This window comes from Lampris incognitus, chromosome 1 (genome assembly GCF_029633865.1).
Source record: "Lampris incognitus isolate fLamInc1 chromosome 1, fLamInc1.hap2, whole genome shotgun sequence".
NCBI lineage: Eukaryota > Metazoa > Chordata > Actinopteri > Lampriformes > Lampridae > Lampris > Lampris incognitus.
In genome coordinates, this window is record NC_079211.1 from 10553864 (window position 1) to 10578002 (window position 24139).

The following is a 24139-nucleotide window of genomic DNA, read 5'->3' on the forward strand; positions in this document are numbered from 1 at the left end:
CACTTTATTAGGTACACCTTGCTAGTACCGGGTTGGACCCCTTTTGCCTTCAGAACTGCCTTAATCCTTCGTGGCATAGATTCAACAAGGTACTGGAAACATTCCTCAGAGAGTTTGGTCCATATTGACATGATAGCATCACGCAGTTGCTGCAGATTTGTCGGCTGCACATCCATGATGCGAATCTCCCGGTCCACCACATCCCAAAGGTGCTCTATTGGATTGAGATCTGGTAACTGTGGAGGCCATTTGAGTACAGTGAACTCATTGTCATGTTCAAGAAACCAGTCTGAGATGATTCGAGCTTTATGACATGGCGCGTTATCCTGCTGGAAGTAGCCATCAGAAGATGGGAACACTGTGGTCATAAAGGGATGGACATGGTCAGCAACAATACTCAGGTAGGCTGTGGCGTTGACACGATGCTCAATTGGTACTAAGGGGCCCAAAGTGTGCCAAGAAAATATCCCCCACACCATTACACCACCAGCACCAGCCTGAACCGTTGATACAAGGCAGGATGGATCCATGCTTTCATGTTGTTGACGCCAAATTCTGACCCTACCATCCGAATGTCGCAGCAGAAATCGAGACTCATCAGACCAGGCAACGTTTTTCCAATCTTCTATTGTCCAATTTTGGTGAGCCTGTGCGAACTGTAGCCTCAGTTTCCTGTTCTTAGCTGACAGGAGTGGCACCCGGTGTGGTCTTCTGCTGCTGTAGCCCATCTGCCTCAAGGTTCGACGTGTTGTGCGTTCAGAGATGCTCTTCTGCATACCTCGGTTGTAATGAGTGGTTATTTGAGTTACTGTTGCCTTTCTGTCAGCTCGAACCAGTCTGGCCATTCTCCTCTGACCTCTGGCATCAACAAGGCATTTTTGCCCACAGAACTGCCGCTCACTGGATATTTTCTCTTTTTCGGACCATTCTCTGTAAACCCTAGAGATGGTTGTGTGTGAAAATCCCAGTAGATCAGCAGTTTCTGAAATACTCAGACCAGCCCGTCTGGCACCAACAACCATGCCACGTTCAAAGTCACTTAAATCACCTTTCTTCCCCATTCTGATGCTCGGTTTGAACTGCAGCAGATCGTCTTGACCATGTCTACATGCCTAAATGCATTGAGTTGCTGCCATGTGATTGGCTGATTAGAAATTTGCGTTAACGAGCAGTTGGACAGGTGTGCCTAATAAAGTGGCCGGTGAGTGTATATATGACTCTATACCTGTGTGTGTGTGTGTGTGTGTATGTGTGTGTGTGTGTGTGAATGTGTGTGTGAGATCGGTTCCGTCCTACCTTGGACAGTGTGTGCGCTCAGTTGGAGGCAGCGACAGGTGTGTGAGTAAGTGGTCACAAGGAGGAAGTCATCGTAAACCAGGAAGGAAGAAACGTTGGAGGCCAACTAAGGAAACGAACAATACAGACGGAAACCCGTGTAGTTCAGAAACAGTGGAGCCCTAATAACAGTATTGTGAATAAAAACCAGTGTTTCCCGTTTCTATTCAGTCCCATCAGACAGTACCTCAGTGTCTCCGGCGTAGAGATGAGATCTGTCTGTCAGCCCCAGAAGATGTTCCTGTCAACGCGACAATGAGTGGAGAATCAAATGTTTTAATTAATGTGTTTTAAAACACATGAAACCAAAAAGTAATCTGATAAATGGACTGGAGATGTTAAGAGCAGGTCTGCTGCCTTCAGGAAGAGTGTCTGTCCAAATACTGTCGGGTTCTGGATTCAAATCCTGGCCAATTTATCCGAGTCTTACCAGAATTTACCAAAAAAGAAGTCCTTGTGTGATGGGTGCTTGGAAATTAAAATTCAAAACGGCAAATCCCGGTTTAAATTTGCATATGAGAGGGGCGTCCGGGTAGCGTAGCGGTATATTCCATTGCCTACCAACATGGGGATCACTGGTTCGAATCCCCGTGTTATCTTCGGCTTGGTCGGGCGTCCCTACAGACACAATTGTCTGCGGGTGGAAAGCCGGATGTGGGTATGTGTCCTGGTCAGTGCACTAGCGCCTCCTCTGGTCAGTCGGGGCAGATGGGGAACTGGGGGGAACAGCGTGATCCTCCCACGCGCTACGTCCCCCTGGCGAAACTCCTCACTGTCAGGTGAAAAGAAGCGGCTGGCGACTCCACATGTATGGGAGGAGGCATGCGGTAGTCTGCAGCCCTCCCCAGATCGGCAGAGGCGGTGGAACAGCAACCGGGACGGCTTGGAAGAGTGGGGTAATTGGCCGAGTGCAATTGGGGAGAAAAGGGGGGGGGGTATTTGCATTTGAATTATGTTCCACACAAACTGAGGGAAGTCTTTGAAAATATATGTAAATCTAATTTGCATTTCTCTTTCAAATGTGTCACAAAACGTGCACAGTATTATTTGAAAATGAAAATTGAAATTGGACTATTACATAAATGTAAAACATTCTTCCACATTATCCTTATGAGTTGGAAATGAAAATGCAATTGTGGAAAAGAATTTTCTTTTCCCCAAAGTTACAAATATGCTTCCACATCGTTTCAGGCATAACTATGAAGTATGGTGCCCTGTGACATCTAATAATTTTTATTTCTTTTTTTTTTTGTTGCGGGATATAGTTTCTTTTTATTTGTTTTTGTATTCTAAAACTAAAATTTCCTCTCATTATCATAAAGTAAGACGTGACATGCAGGTTGAGAGTCATTGCTTTGGGGGAGAGGTGTGGTGGTGGGTGTACCTCTCCAGCGATGGTGCAGATCGCCATCTGCACACAGGGAACAGGAAAGTTGATGCTCCGACTGCTTGAGTCCAGCCAGTCCTTCACAGACGGTTCGGGACGATCTAGACAGCACACAACAACGCCAGAGTTTCAGTTTTAAAGGACTTGTCAAAGTGAATTTTTCTTTTATTCAATGGGAACATGAGGCCCTGAACTTACGCAGTGAAAAGAACAGGGTAGAATTGAAAACAACTGAACACGCTTGTTCCTTCTTTCCCTTGTTCACCTTGACTGTATGATGTGGCAGTGTTTGTGATCTAACTCGAGCCTTTTAAAATCAGACATATGGTTTTCACAGGTGCAGTCAAAGATACGGGCTCCCTCCTGAAGCCAGACCTGGGAAGGGAGCTCGCTGGCGAGCGTCTGGTGACCGGGCCTTGTCCGGGCAGAGCCACCAGCCCGTGGACCCACCACCCATGCGGATGAGCATTGGGGTAGGGTGCAATGCAGGCCGGGCGGCAGGCACCAGGGCATGCCGACTTCCGGCATCGAAGACTGGTCCAAGAGGACCAACTGGGAGGAGACCCTGGGGTAGACCCAGAACTCGCTGGAGGGACTACATGTCCATTCTGTCCTGGGAATGACCACCTTGGGATCCTCCAGGAGGAGCTAGAGGGCGTTGCTGGGGGGAGGGACGTCTGGAGTGTCCTACTTAGCTTGCTGCCACCGCGACCCAACCCCGGAGAAGCGACTGATGATGAGAGATGAGAGTCAAAGATACCCTGGTCCACACTTCACAGCGGCCTCATACCAGAGCATTTACCTTTGCCAGGTCAATATTATTTGCATACCCCTAAATCACTGTTGAGTTCCAATATGGATTTATTATCATATTACATCCTCCAACAGATGTAAATAGAGCAAATGACAACGCACAACACCCCCCTATCCTTAGACCCTCATTTCAGACACGCAACCTTTGGAAAAGGATTTACATGGGCAGTAATATCATCCGGGTGCTTATTGAAAATCTTACTGGTACATAAAAGGGTAGTGTAATACATGGTCTCAGTTTGTCTCAAGCCAGTACATACAGGGTACGTTTGAAAGAAAAATCACAACTTGTGAGGTGGAGAACAATGTGTGAGGAGAAGAGGTGGAGGCACCTCCGACTCTGTGTCTTCAATCACACGCTTTGGACGTTTTGTTATGTTAGATAAAAATCAACAGTTAAAACTTAATTTTGTAAATTTCAACACATTTATGTAGATTAGAAAAGCGAATGTAAGCATGTAGACTAGAAAACTGATGTGTTATTCGATAGCCTAATTCTTATACAGATTAGGTAATGTTCATACTGGTTTAAATAAACAATTTTATAGTATTTTTCCATCTTTGCTGAGCAAGTTTTGTACAAGAGGTTCCACTGTTTTTCCATTTTCTGACCAAAATCTGAAGTATTTCAAAACGGGGCATTTTAGATTGTGCGGACTGAAATCACTCTCTCTGCGGCCGAGTTGGGTTGTGAACACTCTGCCATCTTTACCACACGGTTGTTGTTGAATTATTAGCTCGTTTCAACTTGACCTAAATTTCATTTTAAACCAATGAAAGTGACATTGTGTGACTGTATTTTGTGTTTTCGTTTGATGGCTGGAAGAGCTTGATCTGCTGCATCCTGTGGGCCCAGAGACCATGGCCCTGCCTGGAGCTGCGTCCAAGGAGGGAACGCCGATGGCGGTTTGACAGGACGGAGGAGCGGGGCAGGCTAAGCTAACTGCTAGCCCATGCAGACCAGCAGTTCTGATAACACCAAGGGCAGTCTGGCGGCGGCCTCACCTAACGTTGACTGTGTTTATGGTGTCGTTGTGTGGAGTGCGGGGAGGTGTGTCGAAGGTGTCTGGCTGGGAGAGCTGGCATTGGATCGGCTGGGGGAGCCTGGTCTGCTGCATCTGGTGGGCCAAGGGACCACAACCCTGCCTGGAGCTGTGCACTGGGAGGAAACACTGGGGGCAGTCTGACAGGATGCGGAAGCGGGGCAGGCTAAGCTAACTGCTAGCCCATGCAGACCGGCAGTCTGACAGTCATCCTGGCGTTTGTTGTCGTGGACAGTGAATTTTATTTTTTTTTAATATGTTGGATGTATGTGTTTTATATTTTTCTTTTTTTTGTAGTTTGGATATACACTATATAGACAAAAGTATTGGGACACCTGGCCATTACACCTACAGGAGCTTTTATGACATCCCATTCTAAATCAAAGGCATTAATATGGAGTTGGTCCCCCCCTTTGCAGCTATAACAGTTTCCACTCTTCTGGGAAGGCTTTCCACAAGATTTTGGGGTGTGTTGGTGGGAATTTTTCCCAATCATCCAGAAGAGCATTTGTGAGGTCAGGCACTGATGTTGGACGAGAAGACCTGGCTCGCAATCTCCGTTCTAGTTCATCCCAAAGGTGTTCGATGGGGTTGAGGTCAGGGCTGTGTGCAGACCAGTCAAGTTCTTCCACACCAAACTCACCCAACCATTTCTTAATGAACCTTGCTTTGTGCACTGGGGCACAGTCATGCTGGAACAGAAAAGGGCCCTTCCCAAACTGTTCCCACAAAGTTGGAAGCATAGAATTGTCCAAAATGTCTTGGTATGCTGAAGCATTAAGATTTCCCTTCACTGGACCTAACGGGCCTAGCCCAACCCCTGAAAAACAACCCCATACCATTATCCCTCCTCCACCAAACTTTACAGTTGGCACAATGCAGTCAGGCAGGTAATGTTCTCCTGGCATCTGCCAAACCGAGACTCGTCCATCAGACTGCCAGACAGAGAAGCGTGAATCGTCACTCCACAGAACACGTTTCCACTGCTCCAGAGTCCAGTGGCAGCGTGCTTGACACCACTCCATCTGACACTTGGCAGTGTGCTTGGTGATATAAGGCTTACATGCAGCTGCTCGGCCATGGAAACCCATTCCATGAAGTTCCTGGCGCACAGTTTTTGTGCTGATGTTAATGCCAGAGGACGTTTGGAACTCTGCAGTTACTGAGTCAACAGTGCATTGGCGACTTTTACACACTATGCGCCTCAGCATTCATTGACCCTGCTGTGTGACTTTACGTGGTCTGCCACTTCGTGGTTGAGTTGCTGTTGTTCCTAAACACTTCCACTTTTCAATAATGCCACTTACAGTTGACCGTGGAATATCTAGCAGGAAAAAAATTTCACAAACTGACTTATTGCAAAGGTGGCATCCTATGACAGTACCACGCTTGAATTCACTGAAGTCTTCAGAACGACCCATTCTTTCACAAATGTTTGTAAATGCAGACTGAATGGCTAGCTGCTGGATTTTATACACCTGTGGTAATGGGTCTGAATGAAACACCTGAGTTCAATGATTAAGAGGTGTGTCCCAATACTTTTGTACACATAGTGTAAGTGTTCTTGTAGTTTGGATGTGTTTTTGCCTTTGTGTTGCACTGTGTGGACTGGGGGAAACGATATTTCGTTTCATTTCATGTGCGCAGGTGCATGGAATCAAATGACAAATAAATGTTCCTGATTCCTGTTCGTCATGCAGCGTATTCAGCGCAGCGGCCAAAGTCCTCAGACAGCCACGGCAGTGTTGCTTTTTTTCCCTGACAAACGAATATTAATTTTCACACTCCAATGTCTGGTTTTTCTTTTTTTACCATTCGGTTATGTATTTGAATTTGGAATATTCATTGACCGCCCTACGCTGAACCACTCAGCTTGTGACCACAGAGCAAGTGTGTGACCAAGGAAGTGTTTATTACTGACCCCAGAGCAACTTCCTCGTCTGTCCATCCTCCAGCTGCAGTGCCACAGTGCTGGTCTGAGAACAGTATGTCATGCTGATCACAACACCCTCCACCTCCACCTGCGACCTGAAGACAAACAAAGAGAGGAGAACGACATCAGACAATTAAACCAGTGACAAGAAGTTTATTAGTGCAGAAAACATTCATTGCAAGGGCTGATTTGATTAAAGCTACAATGAAGAGTGGGTTTTCATTGATTTTGCACGCCCCTGTGGAAAACAGCGGCAGTGTTTCCCAGAAGAATGGCTTGATTTCGCAGAAGCATTGCCTCTTATTACAAACATCTCCATTCACCCCCTGAAGAGACGAGTGAGATGCAGATGTGTTTTGGAAAAACGGCTGTTTGTAAGACATACAGCCAAGAGGTAATGTATGTCTAACTGTGGATGTGTGTCCCATCTGTGTCCTGTAAATTGTTTTGTCGGATTTCTTGGGAGAATCCAACCCGGAGACAAGCAATTGAAATATATAGCAAAATCTAGTTTTCTCACTGATAGTCTCATTCATCTGTCAGTCAATAAAAAGGCATCAAGATTAAATTGAGACAGTGGAAAGCGCCTTTTAGCAGTTTTAGAATAACCTTATATATTATATAATAGCAACATAATATTGATAATATAAAGTAATAATTAATAACATGAGCTAAATAACATGACATAAAACTAAATTGAAATTATACAAAATAATGTCAATTGTAAGCATCATGGTACTTACATAGACATTGAAAGATCTATATACTAAACAGCACGTTAACATATATATGGTATGTAAATTTACATATTACAATATGTCAGTCAATCACTAGTGAGATGGTGAGAGGGTACATAAACACACACATACAGTACACAAACAGACACATGTGAAACAGAAAAACAAACATATACTGGTGGAACATTAGAAAACCTCATCCCTACAGAGAGAAATTAAATGTACCATAGTTCAATTTGAAGGCTGTCATTTCTCTCTCTGTCTCACACACACACACACACACACACACACACACACGTAGAGCCTCGCTGACCTGACAGTGATTGTGTGTGTGGCATCTTGGGGAAGGCCAGGGCCGAGGAGGAGCAGCGTGGAGGTTCCAGGCAGCGGAGCGGCACTGAGGCCCAGGAAGACGTCCTCTCTCAGCCACAGCAGCTGCCTCAGCGCCAGGGGCTCCTCCTGCTCCGTCACAACACTAACAAACAAACGGGTTTGGACTCAGTTAACCATCATTTTAAAAAGGTGCTATGTGGAATAATTTGCCTTTCCTGAATCAAAATGTGACTAGTGTCATATATCACAAGTGTCCCATGGAACTGGTTCTGAATGAAAGAAAGCAAACAAAGTCAAATAATACGTGCAGCCAAAAGTCCTCTGGAATACTTTGTATCACTGGCGTTTAATTGGCAACAACGGTTCATTCACCAGTATCCAAATGACGACTACTTCTGTGGTCGCTCATTTTCTTGGTTAATATATGGTAGGACGTTCCAGGGGAAAATAAATTAGCTCATAGTGTTTCGTGCCTGCACCATAGCAGCCACACAGGGAAGAAGGCAGGCAGGCGTGAGTTCGAAAAAGGAGAGAGGTTTACCCTTAAAATGCTAAAATAACAGCATTTTATTGCTCTCTACTTATAGTCAAGGCTCAGCATTTTCGGTTTTTATTTTTCAAAGCCATCCAGCATGCCAAATTTCGCCACAAGAGGACGCTGTTATGTAACCTCACACGAAAAGGAACAACTTTTGGATCCGTGGAAACAAAATCCGGATGAAAATCAGTGAAAAAATCTGGTTATTTTTCGGTGAAAATAGGTAAAAACTGAAAACACTGAGCCTTGCTTATAGCATGATGACTTTTTTTTTAATTTGTTGTTTTTTTTTTCTTTTTTCATGCAATTTATTTATTTATATTTTTTCAAATCACTTGATTTTATTTGTGCGGCATCTGTGATTTTTGTTTGGACTCGTCTGCAAACAAATTTCCCTCATTGAGACGACAAAGCCTTAAAGTTCTTGTAGTTACCAAGCGGATTTAGCAGAACAAGCTTGTGGAAGACCAACTACAGATATGACACCAATGGTTAAAAACTCAGGGGGCGTCCGGGGAGCGTAGCGGTCTATTCCGTTGTCTACCAACACGGAGATCGTCGGTTCGAATCCCCGTGTTACCTCCAGCTTGGTCAGGTGTCCCTACAGACACAACTAGCCGTGTCTGTGGCTGGATGTGGGTTTGTGTCCTGGTCGCTGCACTAGCACCTCTTCTGGTTGGTCAGGATGCCTGTTCAGGGGGGAGGGGGGACTGGGGGGGAATAGTGTGATCCTCCCACGTGCTACGTCCCCCTGGCGAAACTCCTCACTGTCAGGTGAAAGGAAGCGGCTGGCAACTCCACATGTATCGGAGGAGGCATGTGGTAGTCTGCAGTGGGGTAATTGGCTGAATTTAATTGGGGAGGAAAAAAAAGGGGGGGGAACTCAGATTCAACCATTTTTATTTATTGAACTGTCAGGAAGGTGCTGACTCAACAGCACTGGCAACTTTCACTTTGAATATATCTTGGAATTTAAAGTGTTCCAACACCTCTGGAGTTTTCAGTATTACCAAAGATGCCAGTAAGTTAAACAAACATGAACATGTTGAGGATGTTGGAACTGGGTGGTTCCTGTGTGAAGGACTAGCAAACCCTGTGTGTCAGGCGCTTTGTTACCTGTATTTGGTTTGGAGGACAAGAGGATGGGACACTATCCTGAAGCTATCTGCTGTTTTACTGGGTCCATCTGCAGGATCTATGCAAAGCCAGGAAGAGAAACCAGAGAAGACAAATCACCAATACATACAGAGAGCCACTGCAATTAATCTAAGAAATAAAGACCTCAAATGTGCATCAACACCACTGGACTATAGCCAAACCACCAAGAGGGATTCAAAGTTGATGCTCCAATAGGAGAGCACCCCACCAATCAAGTCCACCGATGACATCCGCAAGCACTGCTTCTATCCTGTCATTGACAGACTTGTCAATGAACTGAAAAGTCATTTTTCATCAGAATCATGTGATGTACCAAGGGGCACGTCTGCCTTTAACTTGAAACACACATTCATTCCTTGAAATGGAATCTCTTGTCACCCATGGGGCAGCATTACGGGATAACAGATGACAACTTGTCTGCAAATTGCACCAAGTCTGATTGCTCCTTGACCGGAAAAAAAAAAAAAAAAAGCAGGGACAGATCGTGAACGCTACACAAGAATTTCTGTCTTGTCTGCGACCATACAAGGATGTGTTTATTGATTTGAACATACTTTTGTGTATATCAGTCATACTGCCCGTCACACCAGTGACCTGCAAATGCAGCTTTGCTTGTCTATGCCGTGTCAAAAACTACACGAGGAGCAACAGCAGGGACACCAGAAACAGCTACCTGGTTTTGTTATCCATCAACCCCAGATGAGCGAGGGCCCTTGATGTGCAGGGCATTATTGATGCTTTTGCCATGAACCACCACAACAGGCGGATTATTCTACTATGACAGAGTACAACTATTGTGTATGATACACAATAGTTGTACTCTGCTCTCATGTGTATCATGTAAACAGTATATTCACTCCACATATAATTCAGCGTATGTGGCAGTAGAGAGCCAGGGACATTTAAACACAACACAAATGAGACATGGGATGTGAAAAGATTCATGTCTTTCTCTGCCTTTATAACAACTCCTGACATGCCCAACTACCAACCGTCCTCAACAACAAAAAATACAAGATTAATTGTAGTGGGCACCTTCCAAGTGTGAATGTGTTAAGTGTATATATGAACTAGCAGAGGTACCCAGCGTTGCCCGGGGAACATGTTCTCATCAAAACAACCAACACGATCTGATCTTTACGATATAATCGACGATGAAATATAGGATAATTTATGATATGATACATGTGATAAACGAATGTCGAATAAATGAATCTTATAAACAATCCATTCATCAAGCTTCTTTGCCAATGTGTGTATTAATCGGTCAGTGCTCAAGCGCCTCAGGGTAAACCACGCTGCGTGCCTTCAGGCTAGCATTGACAATGTTAGGTGTAGTGCCTCACTTGACCACTGGAAGGATTTTCCAGAAGTTTCCATAAAGCATCGTTGGAATGCGTCTTTCGCAAATAAATCAAAATTTTTACTTGGTTTTCCAATTATTTTTTCGAACTGTGCAATCCTTGGATAGTGCTGATTCTAAAGATACCTTTCTTTTTGTTCTACAATGAGTATTTCTGGAGTTTTAAGCGAACATACAAACATACACTCTTGCTTTATATATAGAATGTATGAATCCACCTTGGACTGAGTGTCCTTTTTTTTTTTGGATCCCCCCCCCTCCCCCTTTTCTCCCTAACAGTATCCGGCCAATTATCCCACTCTTCCGAGCCATGCCGGTCGCTGCTTCACCCCCTCTGCCGATCTGAGGAGGGCTGCAGACTACCACATGCCTCCTCCGACACATGTGGAGTCACCAGCTGCTTCTTTAGTTTTCACCTGACAGTAAAGAGCTTCACCAGGGGGACGCAGTGCGTGGGAGGATCATGCTATTCCCCCCCACACAGGCACCCCGACCAACCAGAGGAGGCGCTAGTGCAGCGACCAGGACACATACCCACATCTGGCTTCCCACCCTCAGACACGGCCAATTGTATCTGTAGGGCTGCCCGACTAAGCCGGAGACAACACAGCGACTCAAACCGGCGATCCCCACACTGGTAGGCAACGGAACAGACCACTACGCCACCTGGACGCCCCCCCCGAGCGCCTTTTTGTAGAAAGCATGTTTTCTTTATAAACAAATTACAGGCTCTTTCTTCCTAATGCCCTTTATTTTATTTTTCGGACGACAATTGGAAAAATAAAATATCTAAGCATTTTTGTTTTTCGCAAGGTGAGGGTTTCTGGTCTGTGTCAAACCTGGGCTGAACGTACTGGGGCCAAAGACAGAGATGTGTCCGTCCGCCGTGAATGCTGCCAGCTGATTGGTTCTCTGGGGCTGGCAGAGGAAGGTCACCTGGTTGACCTCAGACGTCAGCTGGAGTTCGAAGGTACACATGGGAGGAGGAACCACACCCTGACGGAACGATGTCACCAGAATCTTATCTGAACAGATTGGAAGATTTTAGAGTTCTGTAAATATCAAAAACAATTTATAATTTAACGAACATTGTGACTACGACACAATACACACTTGTTTTGCCACAGTTAAGTATTTTCAGCTTTAAAAAGTGAAGTTTAAAGACTTGAGGATATTTTAGGAGCATCCCTGTCCCGTTTACATGCAAAATAATAATCACATCAAAAACCAACAGGCATTTTATAAGCTTTGACTTTGCAGTCAAATTAACACCTTTATTTGATTCTCTTCATCACCAAGATTTTTGGTCAATCATTTGATTTACTGGTATATCCAGGATACAGAGGAAATTCATTATTTAAAACCCTGGAAATACTGCCTTAAACAGATTATTTAATAATCAGGTTATTGGTTTGCATGTAAACATACTCGGTATAGCTTAACACCAGAAATAGTGTCCTAATTAGCATAAAAAGGATTGCCTCTTTTGCTCCTTTTGTTTGGTAGAAAAGGAACAGAAAATGAGAGGAGAGATGTAACAGAGAGTAGATAATCAGTGAAAAGAGGATGGTGGAAGAAGGGAAAATATCTCCGAGGGTGGATAATTCAGACTGACATTAATTATGTCTCCTTTCATCTGATTGGCTCTTACCCCCGTCAATCACAGCCACATTGCCATTGTCGGTGGCATTCAGGCCACTGCTGCGCTCCGTGGTCCAGCCCCAGTCGTAGGTGAGGCTGGTCCAGCCACGTGTCACCATGTGGAGCCGCAGGGGGCGCTCCGGGTCCCAGCTGACACAGACGGGAGCCTTCTGGGGATCTCTGCCAAAGTGCAGACTCTGTTTGAGGTACCAGTGGTAGTTTCCCACCGTCCACAGCTGAACTACAAGGGGGGAAAGTGAAAAGTGAGTGAAATTATGTCTAATCTTTATATTTATAGTGTAAATGAAAACTTTTTGTCTCTTCGTCTTTATTCTTCCGTCTGAACGGGGAGCCGCCTGTTTGTTTCGTTTCCATTCTGAGCCATGATAGAACCAACTAAAGCATTATTTATTGATACCTTTTTGTGACAAATTCAGGACCGAAAACACATTTACCAATAAACAGGATCTTAACCGAACATTTTTATCATGTGTGTTAAAAAAAACTCGTTTTCACAAATGAATATTGTGATTTTAATAATAGTAAGCAGGTTGGGTGTGTCACAGGAAATCACAGGAAACTGCTCTCTGACCATGAGGCCACACCGACGCCCCTTCAGTCAGAACCGATCAGATGATGTTCAGGAAGTTAGAGTAAGGACCATTAGTAATAACACAGAATATAACAGACAAGCCACCATCTCCCGAGGCTGACAACATGTAAATGATAAAGTGCAATGACTACATATTCTGCATAGTTTCCATTTTCCGATGGGAGTTTTGATTTCATCATCTAATTTTCATCAGACTGCTGACAAATCTTATTTTTTCGTAGTTCTCATCAACAAATTATGACGCCGGTTTGATGTGTTGACTGGAAAAACAGGCTTGATCTGGTCTACCCAGCCACCATTTTGTCTGAATCCTAGTAAGAACCAAAGCTGAATTCTCATCTAGTGGAAAGTTTGTTTTTGTCAGGGAAACAAGGAGATGGACAAATATTTTTCCTCGTACCTTCTTCCAGCAACAGAATTAACACAGCCTTGACAAAATGTAGTCATCTCCCCTCATCTCCCCCATTACAAAAAGCATCAATCCTCTTGTCATACTACCATTACCCAGCCCTGAGGGAGTGATGATTTGTGTATCTAAAAAATAAAAAAAGCAGGTCACACATAACAGAAGCCTCCCTCGTACCTCCACACAGGACGGACAGAGGTAACTGACTGCACAGGTTAGATAGTTTTGAATCCCTTCATTACGGGTTAAGTCTTACTGTATGTGTCGATCTGGCCGTCTTCCCCTGGATTCATCTCCTCCAGCCAAACAGCCAGGACACAGGAGTCACTATTCCACAGCAGCTCCTTCACCTAAAACGCACACGCAGCAATTTAATCAAATAAACCCTTTCCATTCAAGGAAACCTTTTCTAACAAAATAGGCCTTTCCTAATATCAAAAAGTTATTTAATATCAACAGAGACTACGCTGCCCCTGAAGGAGACTGCCATGCAGTTCTCTCTCATCATCAGCTGCTTCTCCAGGGTCGGGTCACGGTGGCAGCAAGCTAGGTAGGGCACTCCAGACATCTCTCTCCCCAGCAACGCCCTCCAGCTCCTCCTGGGGGATCCCAAGGTGTTCCCAGGCCAGAATGGACATGTAGTCCCTCCAGCGAGTTCTGGCTCTACCCCGGGGTCTCCTCCCAGTTGGTCCTCCTGAACCAGTCTGCGATACCGGAAGTCAGCATGCCCAGGTCCTCGCCTTTGCCTGCCGCCTGGCCTACATTGCCCCCTACCCCAATGCACATCCCCGTGGGTAGTGGGTCCACGGGGAGCCCATGTAGTCTCTATATGTATATTTATTTCAATGCGGACATCATCAATCTGACCGAGGAAGAGTGTTATTCAATAATGATGAATCAATTATTCAATATATGCAAATCTGGAGGATCCAGTCTGTTTGAAAGTGCTTTATCACCTAGGAAGTTGTTTCATTTTAATATCTGTTTTACTGTACTGCTGTTAGTCATTTTGCAAGTCTTTTTTCAACAGGGAAGAGAAAATTCAATTTTATTAAAATTGCCTTCTTGAAAAGACCCCTTCATTATGAGACAGTCACTAGTGCTGTTGGTTCAGCACCTTTTCTACCGCCAAAGACACAGGGCTGACACACACACACACACATTCACACCTAGGGACAATTTAATACAGCCAATTCACCTGGCCTACATGACCACTACACTAAAGACATATTTAAAAAAAAAAAAACATGCGGGGAATTATTTTTCCCAGGAAAGCTATACCCAACAGAAACAACTGAAATGAGCAACTACAAATGCATTCGTGCTTTGGATATCTGTGGATTAGCTATCTTCTTAAATATCCCAGCGAGAAAAAGTATCAAAAAGGACATTTGTTTGCAAGTAAATCTTGAAGATTAGAACTTAAATTACATATCTTCTTCTTCTTTCGGCTTGTTCCCTGTTTCCCAGGGATTGCCACAGCGGATTTGATAGTTTCCATCGGTACCCTGTGAGGGTACAGCACCGATGGTGGTTGTTATTAACCCGGGCCTTGACCAATCCGGTATGGTGTTGTCAATCCGCATTATGATTTGGCAAAATTTTACGTTGGACGCCCTTCCTGAAACAACCACTAACCCTATGGACGGGGGCACAGGTAAAGTGCTGGATGCCATCCCAGTATTCATGGACTTGCGCCCATGCCTGTCGCCATAGAACTTAAATTACATATGCAGTGAGTAAAAGATTTCCAGGTTTTGTTAGACGATACCTTGGCCTGGTCTCTGCTTAAAGGGAGGGTGAAATCTCCATGCAGGAGTCCATTCTTCTCCATGAACACCACACTGTGTTTGTTGAGCTGGCGCTGCGTGCACGCTATGAGGCTGCCTGAGGGTCTGAAACACAAGGAGATGGTTTCAACATTACCCTATTTACTCTGGGAGGGAGTAGAGCATAATAAATCTTTATTCATCCAGGGAAGAATAAGCATGCACGCTCAGCAACAACAATTGCCTGCTTTACATTTTTATCCAAAACAACTTACAAGAGAATGAGCAATTAGCAGTAAATTCATGTGTTCAACCTACAGGCATCTTACAGCACTACACAAAGTCAAGACTGCATTTTATGTCCAGTGCAATTAATCCAAGTGCAAAACAGGTAGATCACCAATCGTGACAGGAGTAATAGGGGATTGTAAATGAGCTGGACAATGCCACAAATAAGTATCACAATCATGATTAAAGATCATCTGTGGATTAAGGTAGGCCTGGAGAAGGAAAGTTTTTAGGCCTTTCTTGAATGAAATAAGCAAGTCTGCAGCCCTGTTACAGTTTTAGCGAATGACAACCCAGGACAACCAGTTACGTGCTGCAGGACAACTGAGTAACCAGACAGAAGTTACTGAGGAGGGAGATGTTGGGTCTTTTTCTTAAAACACTCTTATAGTCTTGCATTCCTTATATATATTTCAACAAATTTGTCTTCTGCATTTAACCCATCCTATTGGACAGGCGCAGTGGGCAGCTGCAGCGCCCGGGGACAAACTCCAGCTCTTCTTTCCAATGCCTTGGTCAGGGGTACAAGCAGGAGTATTAACCCCAACATGCATGTCTTTTGATGGTGGGAGGAAACTGGAGAACCCAGAGGAAATCCACACAGATATGGGGAGAACATGCAAACTCCACACAGAAAGGAACTGGGACGGCCTGGGGTTCGAACCCAGGACCTTCTTGCTGTGAGGCAACAGTGCTAACCACTGGGCCACCATGCTGCCTAGAGTTTCTTAAGTTTCTACCTATATATTCTGTTTGACGTGCACCCACTATGGAAAAGAATTTCTTCCCCAAGTTCAATAAACTATCTATCTATCTATCTATCTATCTATCTATCTATCTATCTATCTATCTATCTATCTCTCTCTCTCTCCCCCTCCATCCATCCATCCATCCATCCATATCCATCCATCCTTACTTCCAGCACAGGGCTTGCTCCAGGCCATTGACGGGCTCGCTGGTGGCCTGCAGGACACACTCCCTGTTCCACACTCTGACCTTCCTGGCTCCGGTCTGAGGACAGATCGCACTGACTGCAAAGAGTTGCCCATCTCCTCGCCACGTCACCCTGGGTCTACGGTCATCCCATGCCAAGGCCGGCTGGACCTCCTGGTCATTTAAACATTAAGATATAAGAAAAAGTTGAAAAGGGAAGAAATGCAAACTGTGCTATATGACAGAAACACAACATAAATTATGGGAGTTAAAAACAAAAAAACTAATATCTAAAATAAAATCTGAGATGCCAAAAAAGAAGACGCAGGTTTAGAGGAAGAGAGGGAATGAGGTTGTGGCCACACTGTGGAATAGAGTTTGTCTTTTTTTTTTATAATTTTGATTTTGATATACTCTATTAATCCCCATACGGAAATTATGCTCTGCATTTAACCCATCCTAGCTGTGTAGCTAGGAGCAGTGGTCAGCCACCGTGCAGCATCCGGGGACCAATTCCAGTTCGATCAAGGGCACAGACAGGAGTATTAACCCTAACATGCATGTCTTTTTGATGGTGGGAGAAACCGGAGCACCCGGAGAAAACCCACTGCAGACACGGGGAGAACAAGCAAACTCCACACAGAGGACGACCTGGGATGACTTTTTACCATCACCATATCACATTTCCCTATGTGATGCTATTAACATCTTGATATCACCCAGCCAAACTGAACCTTTGGCAAAAACTCGGGTGACACTGTTTGGCGTGAGGCTACAATAGCCAGCAGAACAACAGTGTGAAGGAGATGTGTCACTTACAACTGTAGTTACTGAACAACAACAAGCTGTAACTATGACGCTAGCAGCTTTTAATGCAGAAAATCATAAGAAAACTACAGCAGGAAGAGGAAAGAAAGCGTTCCGCTTGATAAGTAAACACTTTCACTCATCAGTGAATGTAAACCCTGTTACACTGAGCAAGACATGGGAGTGAATGAAGACAGAAGGCTGTGGGATGAGAAGAAAGTAGAAGAGAAAGAAAGAGGAGAGAGGATAAAGTGAAATACCGACCACTGTCTTCTTCTGGGCCGCCTGTTTGCCTTCTGATCCATGAAACTGGGTCTCCTTCTTCCCCCAGCCAACCGTGATGAACTTCTCTACGGCACAAAGATACACATTTTCTAATAAGTTCCCCTTCATAATATAAAATACATAAATGAGCCTACTGTATTAAATAATACCAAAAATTGAGATGGATTATTTTTTTTACCAAATTAATTTAGTCATCCTCCTCATTCTGTAAATGAATGGGTACTTACATACATTACACAACCATTCCAATGTTGCGAACCTCAGTTATAAGCAGGACAGCTGTAATTTGAAATCTGACCTCGTCTAAAACAGTGGCCAGTAGGGAAACGAGAACAGGCCTCATATAAAGTCAACACCAAGATAGCAGGAAGGGTCAGCTCTTTTGAATATCTGGGGTCATACTTGGAAAAAAAGCTCTTTTGAATAACACGCAACTGAATTAACCAGATGGGAGGAACAGCAGCCGTCTGCCACCAGGCAGTTGTGTAGACTCATGGTAAAATCTAGCCACCCTCTATTATTGTACCGTAGCATTACTCTTTCTGAACTGAACTATGGTTCCACGGCCTGTTTCAAAATAAACATTAATGTCATACACCAAAACAGATGGTTGAGGATTGCTATCGTTGCTGCCAAAATAATGCACCCTCCTATCCCAAAAGTTACACTTGGATTGCAAAGCCTGAATCATCATCTCCACCTCAGACCACCTACTTCACTAATGCCGTGTCCCTCTCCAGACAGGTCGGACATATAGATCTTTATAATGCCACACTGTGCACCTTCTAAGAAGCTTTGTACCAAAGCTATGGCAGCTTTGAATATGTTGATAGGGGCAGGGTGGAACTGAGTCTAGAAGTCTAGCCTCAGTTCAGTTACTTCTCTCTGTGGCTGCTATTTTTTTTGTGCTTTTATCTGTTGTGTCATTTTTCGCATGCCAGCTGAGTAAAAATAACTTCAGCTATGAAGGACAACAATACACTATTCAATGCCAGATTGAAGGCCACCGCTCCGAGCCACGTCCCTTTTCCACATACCTTCACCAAAATCATCCTGGTGGATTCCAACCTCTGTGATTGGTTCAAAGTCTTTGGTCATCATGATGACAGTTTCTTGTCCTGTGGGTTATATAGACCATCAACTGACCATGTTGAAAAAGAAGTATTTGAGCACTTATTCATCGGTTTTATTTCTATAATAAGCATATATCAGAACACCCCCCCATTCACCAATTATATTCATACTCATATTTTTGATTATATCTTAATCTTTGTGATTAAAAAAAAAGTTGTCATGTCTTTGAGAGGAAAAATACTGGATAGAACAGTCCATTCCACACATTCCATGACCCAGTTAAGGATGATACAGACTATCCAAACCTGGTGCTGCTGTACCTCAACTGTTGGAAGGTCATCTGTACTGATGACTACAGAAAACTAAGATCCTTTGTTCTCTAAGACTGACTTTAATGAGGGAGGACAGTCATCACATCTCTGAGGCAGCTGCTAGTCACTATAGAGAAACCTTCTCTCTCCCTGTCCTACTACACAACCCTCTGTGCAATACATTATGGTCTCTCGGGTTTCTCTATCTTGTACGATTGACCTGTGGACAATTGAAAAGTAAAAAATGTGGTATCTGACACAAGGCTGCCGTTTGTTGAAAGGTTGAATACTGAGGCTGCACTTCACCTTCAAAATATTTTCAAAACAGTAACCTTATAAAAGGGTAGCAATCTTATCTATAGTCTCTGTTTAGAAAAGCTTGACAATGACTAGTAATATGCCAGCAAGCAGTGAGAGTTTTATATTTGGTTGAACACTCCCTGATAGTGTTCTACAGCGAAATATACTCACCAGTGATGAGAGTGACCAGCTCCTCATCAGGGCTCCAGCTCATAGTGGTCAGACCACTGTCCACACTACCGACACACTCCAACTGAGGGATGCGCACGTGCGCGCGCACACACACACACACACACACACACACACACACACACACACACACACACACACACACACACACACACACACACACAGTCATTTGACTAACCCTCTAAGCCAGGGCACATTGGGAGTTAATATGCTGCTGTTAAGACTAGAAGTAGTTGGGGCCCTGATGGGGACTGAATTGGTGTTCCATCAGTTACTGAACAATTTCTATGACACATCCACAATGCTCTGCTGCTTACCTGCTTTGTGAGCAGGTTGCAGAGGATGACATCACCGCTGGCTGTGGCCACACATACCGACTCCAGTTCAGCCATGTCTTGAATGCCGACTACCTTCCCACTACCGTCCTCTGGGAGGAAACCATCTGCCGTCAGGGAAACTTCACTCAACACCTGAAGAATAACAGATCAGGGAACAGCTTCAGCCTTTACATTGACAGGTAGCTGCAGTCGCTTCAACCAGCAGCTCTCCTGGCCATAGTAGATAGTAACTATAATGGAACCAATTCCCCTTTTCTTCCCATACTTTGTGGCATACCACAAGGCTCAATTCTTGGGCCCTTGTTATTTTTGATATACATTAATGACCTACCCAATATTTTAGATAAGCTGTCTAAAATTTTATTTGCAGAAGTGTCTCCTATTCACATAAATATCCTGACACTATTATTAAGGTGTTAAATGAAGAACTAATAAGCTGTCTATTTGGTTTAAGTCCAACAAACTATCACTTAACATTAAAAAAACCAATCTTAATCTTTTTTGGCCTTAAATCAGGGATTTTTAACTCCTCATCTAAAATTGTAATCGAACATCCCCATAACTAATGTGTGTTCTATGCGATTCCTTGGCATTCTGCTTGATGAATTTATCTTGGAAACCTCATATCAGGGCCATAACCATGGAAATGGCCACAAGTATTGGTATACTAGGCAAAATCCGTCACTTGATCAACACTGAGGTAGCCACTACGTTACATTATTCATATTTAATTATGGTAATATAGCTTGGGCTAGTACTCATCAGACCAAACTTGAGCCCATATACCATCTTCAGAAACAAGCACTAAGAATAATATAAATTGTGTACATTGACGATATTCCTCTCAGCCTATTTCTTCAATTAGGTGTCCTCAGTGTTTATCAAGTGAACCATCTCCAGATTGGTTTATTTGTTCATAGTTCCTTAAAAAGAACCCTCCCCCCTTTTTTCATGACTATTTGCATAAATTATCAATTTCATACTTACTCCATACGTAGTTCTTCTCTCCTTAGACCCCCCCCCCCAATTCCCGTACTTCGTTTGGTATATTCTACCGAGGGTCCAAAATATGGAATTCTGCCTTTATATTTTTTGAATTTGTCTTCACAGCAGTTTAAAAGAGCCCTGAAAATCACTTCTCCTAAACCAACCAATATTTTCGATATGGTTTGCCTATATAAGCTGGGTCCAACCAATATTTTCCTTGGGTCATATAAGTCTAAAGGCCTATTATGAATATCGCTTGTTCATATATGTATATATATGTATATATGTGTGTATACACACACACACACACACATACATATATATACATACATATATACATACATACACACACACACACACACACACACACATATATATATATATATATATATATATATATATATATATATATATATATATATATATATATTCAGTGAGTCAAGTAAATTCTTTATGAGACAGTACAAGCCTGTTTCATGCCATATGCAATCATCCATACATATACATATACATATATATATATATATATATATCATTTGTTTATTTTCTCCTTTATCTTTCTTGTCTTATGAATACTTTATGCCATATCCCATGAGCGTATGTTCTTAGTCTGTTAATGATAGTGTTTGTGTATATTTGCATGTATTATTAATGTGTGTTCTTGATGTGTGTGTGTGTCTTGTGACTATGGCTGATTCATTGTACTGCTGTAACATCGGTGTTTATGGGATGCATTGCTGTCAGGTGCTGTGCTGAACTGTGTCTCCGTCTTTTGCTATGTCTGGAATTATTGATTAATGGAAAATGACACTTTTCAAACCCCTTGAGGATTTTTAGGCAATTCTCCTTCACATTCTCTTTCCAGTTATATATTGTCCATCCACCCATTATCCAAACTGCTTAACCTGCTCTCAGGGTCACGGGGATGCTGGAGGATATCCCAAGACAGGCCGCCAGGCCATCACAGGGCCGACACACACACACACACACACACACACACACACACACACACACACACACACACACACACACACACACGACAGACAGACAGACAGACAGACAGACAGACAGACAGACAGACAGACAGACAGACAGACACACACACACACACACACACACACACACACACACGGGGACAATTTAGTATAGCCGATTCACCTGACCTACAAGTCTTTGGACTGTGGGAGGAAACCGGGGCACCCGGAGGAAACCCATATATATATATATATACATATTTGTAATTTTTCATGTGTGTAAATAAAGAAACAAACAATAACTATCATCAAAGACAAGCACCTATGTTAGCTACATTCAGTTACATTTTATGCATATCTGTGGTTTTCTTTCCTCATGGGCAGTAGATGCAAGGATAGTGTTTTAAAGTCAGCTTACCTGGCCAGTTCGTGGCTCAAATTCTGTGATTGAGTATTCAGAGGCAAGCAGTATTGCACCGGTGTCTGCCCGAACAGCAAAAGCCTGCGGACTACCTGGGTTCTGGAACTCAGCATTCCGCAGGCTCTTCAGTAACTTCAGGTTCCGCATTTCTCTTCCAGGGAGAGGGAGAAAACACAGCAGCCGACACCCGTCTTGTCCTTCAGGGAACAAAACATTTTTGTTTTAGGGTTAGGATTTTAGAGTGCTTTCACACCTAGCTTGTTTGGAACAGTTGTTTCGAAACCGGGAGCATTTCTCCCCCAAGGATCAGTTTGTTTGGGCATATGTGAACATAGCAGTTGCACTCAGATGTGGGACAAAACAACCGGGCCAAGATCACCAAAAAAAGGTGGTCTTGGCTCACTTCCAATTTGAATACGTGGGACGTGTCATGTGGTAAGATGGCAGTGCGAATTCATGTTTGGAGCTGCCTCACCAAGTACCGGTCTGGTTAGATGGCAGCACGAATTCACGTTTGCGGCGGCCTCAACCAATACTGTCCATCCATCGTCTTTGTCCATGTCTACGTTTTAAGTTTTTTCTTCGTTTGATGGCTGGGAGAGCTGGCGCTGGATCGGCTGGGAGAGCTTGGTCTGCTGCACCTTTGTGGGCCCAGGGACCATGGCCCTGCCTGGAGCTGCGACTGAGAAGGTAACACCGAGGGCGGTCTGACAGGACGTGGAAGCAGGGCAGGCTAAGCTAATTGCTAGCTCATGCAGACCGGCAGTTCCGATGACACTGAGGGCCGTCTGGCGGCGGCCTCGCCTGGCATTGACTATGGTGTTTTTGGTATCATCGTGTGGAGTGTAGGGAGGTGTGTTGAGGGTGTCTGGTTTGGACAGCTGGCGTTGAATCAGCTGGGGGAGCCTGGTCTGCTGCGTCCGGTGGGTCCAAGGACCACGGCCCCTGCCTGGAGCTGCGCCCGAGGAGGAAGCATCAAGGACGGTCTGACAGGACGCAGAAGCGGGACAGGCTAAGCTAACTGCTAGCCCATGCAGACTGGCAGTTCTGACAGTCATCCTGGCTGGCGTTCGTTCCCTTGGGCAGTGATTTTTTTTTTTTTTTTTTAGTTTGGATATACATGTTAGTTTAGATATATGTGTTCTTGAAGTTCTTGTAGTGTTTGGATATGTGTTTTTGTCTTTGTGTTGCACTGCTGTGGGCTGGGGGAAATGATATTTCATTTCATTTCATGACCAAGTGTTCTTCATTCCTGAACCCTGGAGCAGTTCGTCTGCAGTGAGAACTTGATCTGAACCAACTAAGGGAGGTGAACTAAAAAAAACCCCAGTGCATTATGGTTTGAGGGTGGTAAGTTTTGCCTTGCACTGGGAAATCACAATCAAGCCAGGCAGACATAAACAAAAAAGAAAAATGAGCCATGGTCAGACGTGGGGCAATGAGGAGGTTAAAGCCCTTATCGAAATATGGTCTGACAATCACGTCACACAGATGCTTGTGGAAACACACAAAAACACTGAAGTGCTTTTATAAATTATGTAAATTATTTAGTGACAGAATATTTCACTAAATAACTTACAAAAAAGTTCCGTTTTGTGTTACAAGCTGCCTGTATGCTGCGAGTGGTGCTGTTCCTATGTGAGAAAGCTAATAAATGCAGCAAAACCGGCTCTGCCTCAACCGCCATCAGAACTCCTGACTCCCATCTGCACAACGGTCTTCTCCCTCCGTCTGCCCCGAAGTCAATATACATTAAACAAAAATAACACAACGCAGAGACTGTTCAAGGGGTGTTCGGGCCGACAGACAGAAGAATAGGGTTACATCTCTGGGCCATATGATGCTCAATGCTGAACCAAAGATGTTCAATGCCGAACCAAATATTCAGCATTGAGCATCTCCACTGCGTGGTAAACACTGACGCAGTGGAGATGCTCAATGCTGAATATTTGGTTACAGTTAGGATGACATTGTGATCAGTAGTGAGAGTAGGGTGCAGGTTGAGGAGAGCCTGGAGAGGTGGAGGTATGCACTGGAGGGAAGAGGAATGAAAGTCAGTAGGAGCAAGACGGAATACCTATGCGTGAATGAGAGGGAGGACAGTGCAATGGTCAGGATGCAAGGAGTAGAGGTGACGAAGGCATATGAGTTTAAATACTTGGG

At 44.0% G+C, this 24139-nt stretch overlaps 1 protein-coding gene across 3 annotated transcripts in view; it reads right to left on the bottom strand.

Annotated features, from left to right (window-relative positions):
- Positions 1–24139, bottom strand: part of elp1 (elongator acetyltransferase complex subunit 1) — a 49454-nt gene that overhangs the window by 21115 nt on the left and 4200 nt on the right. For 2 of the 3 annotated variants that reach the window (XM_056280990.1, XM_056280923.1), the window contains exons 2-17: positions 21974–22173; positions 19574–19726; positions 19239–19320; positions 18420–18500; positions 17362–17447; positions 16274–16464; positions 15072–15195; positions 13557–13650; positions 12292–12522; positions 11480–11665; positions 9236–9314; positions 7562–7723; positions 6500–6606; positions 2720–2823; positions 1523–1576; positions 1297–1402 (exon numbers count right to left, since the gene is read on the bottom strand). In XM_056280990.1, coding sequence (XP_056136965.1) covers positions 1297–1402; positions 1523–1576; positions 2720–2823; positions 6500–6606; positions 7562–7723; positions 9236–9314; positions 11480–11665; positions 12292–12522; positions 13557–13650; positions 15072–15195; positions 16274–16464; positions 17362–17447; positions 18420–18500; positions 19239–19320; positions 19574–19726; positions 21974–22123 — 1990 coding nt within the window. In that variant the 5' untranslated portion in view covers positions 22124–22173. The remainder of the gene's footprint in view (positions 1–1296; positions 1403–1522; positions 1577–2719; positions 2824–6499; positions 6607–7561; positions 7724–9235; positions 9315–11479; positions 11666–12291; positions 12523–13556; positions 13651–15071; positions 15196–16273; positions 16465–17361; positions 17448–18419; positions 18501–19238; positions 19321–19573; positions 19727–21973; positions 22174–24139) is intronic. The other variant, XM_056281063.1, reaches the window with a different exon arrangement.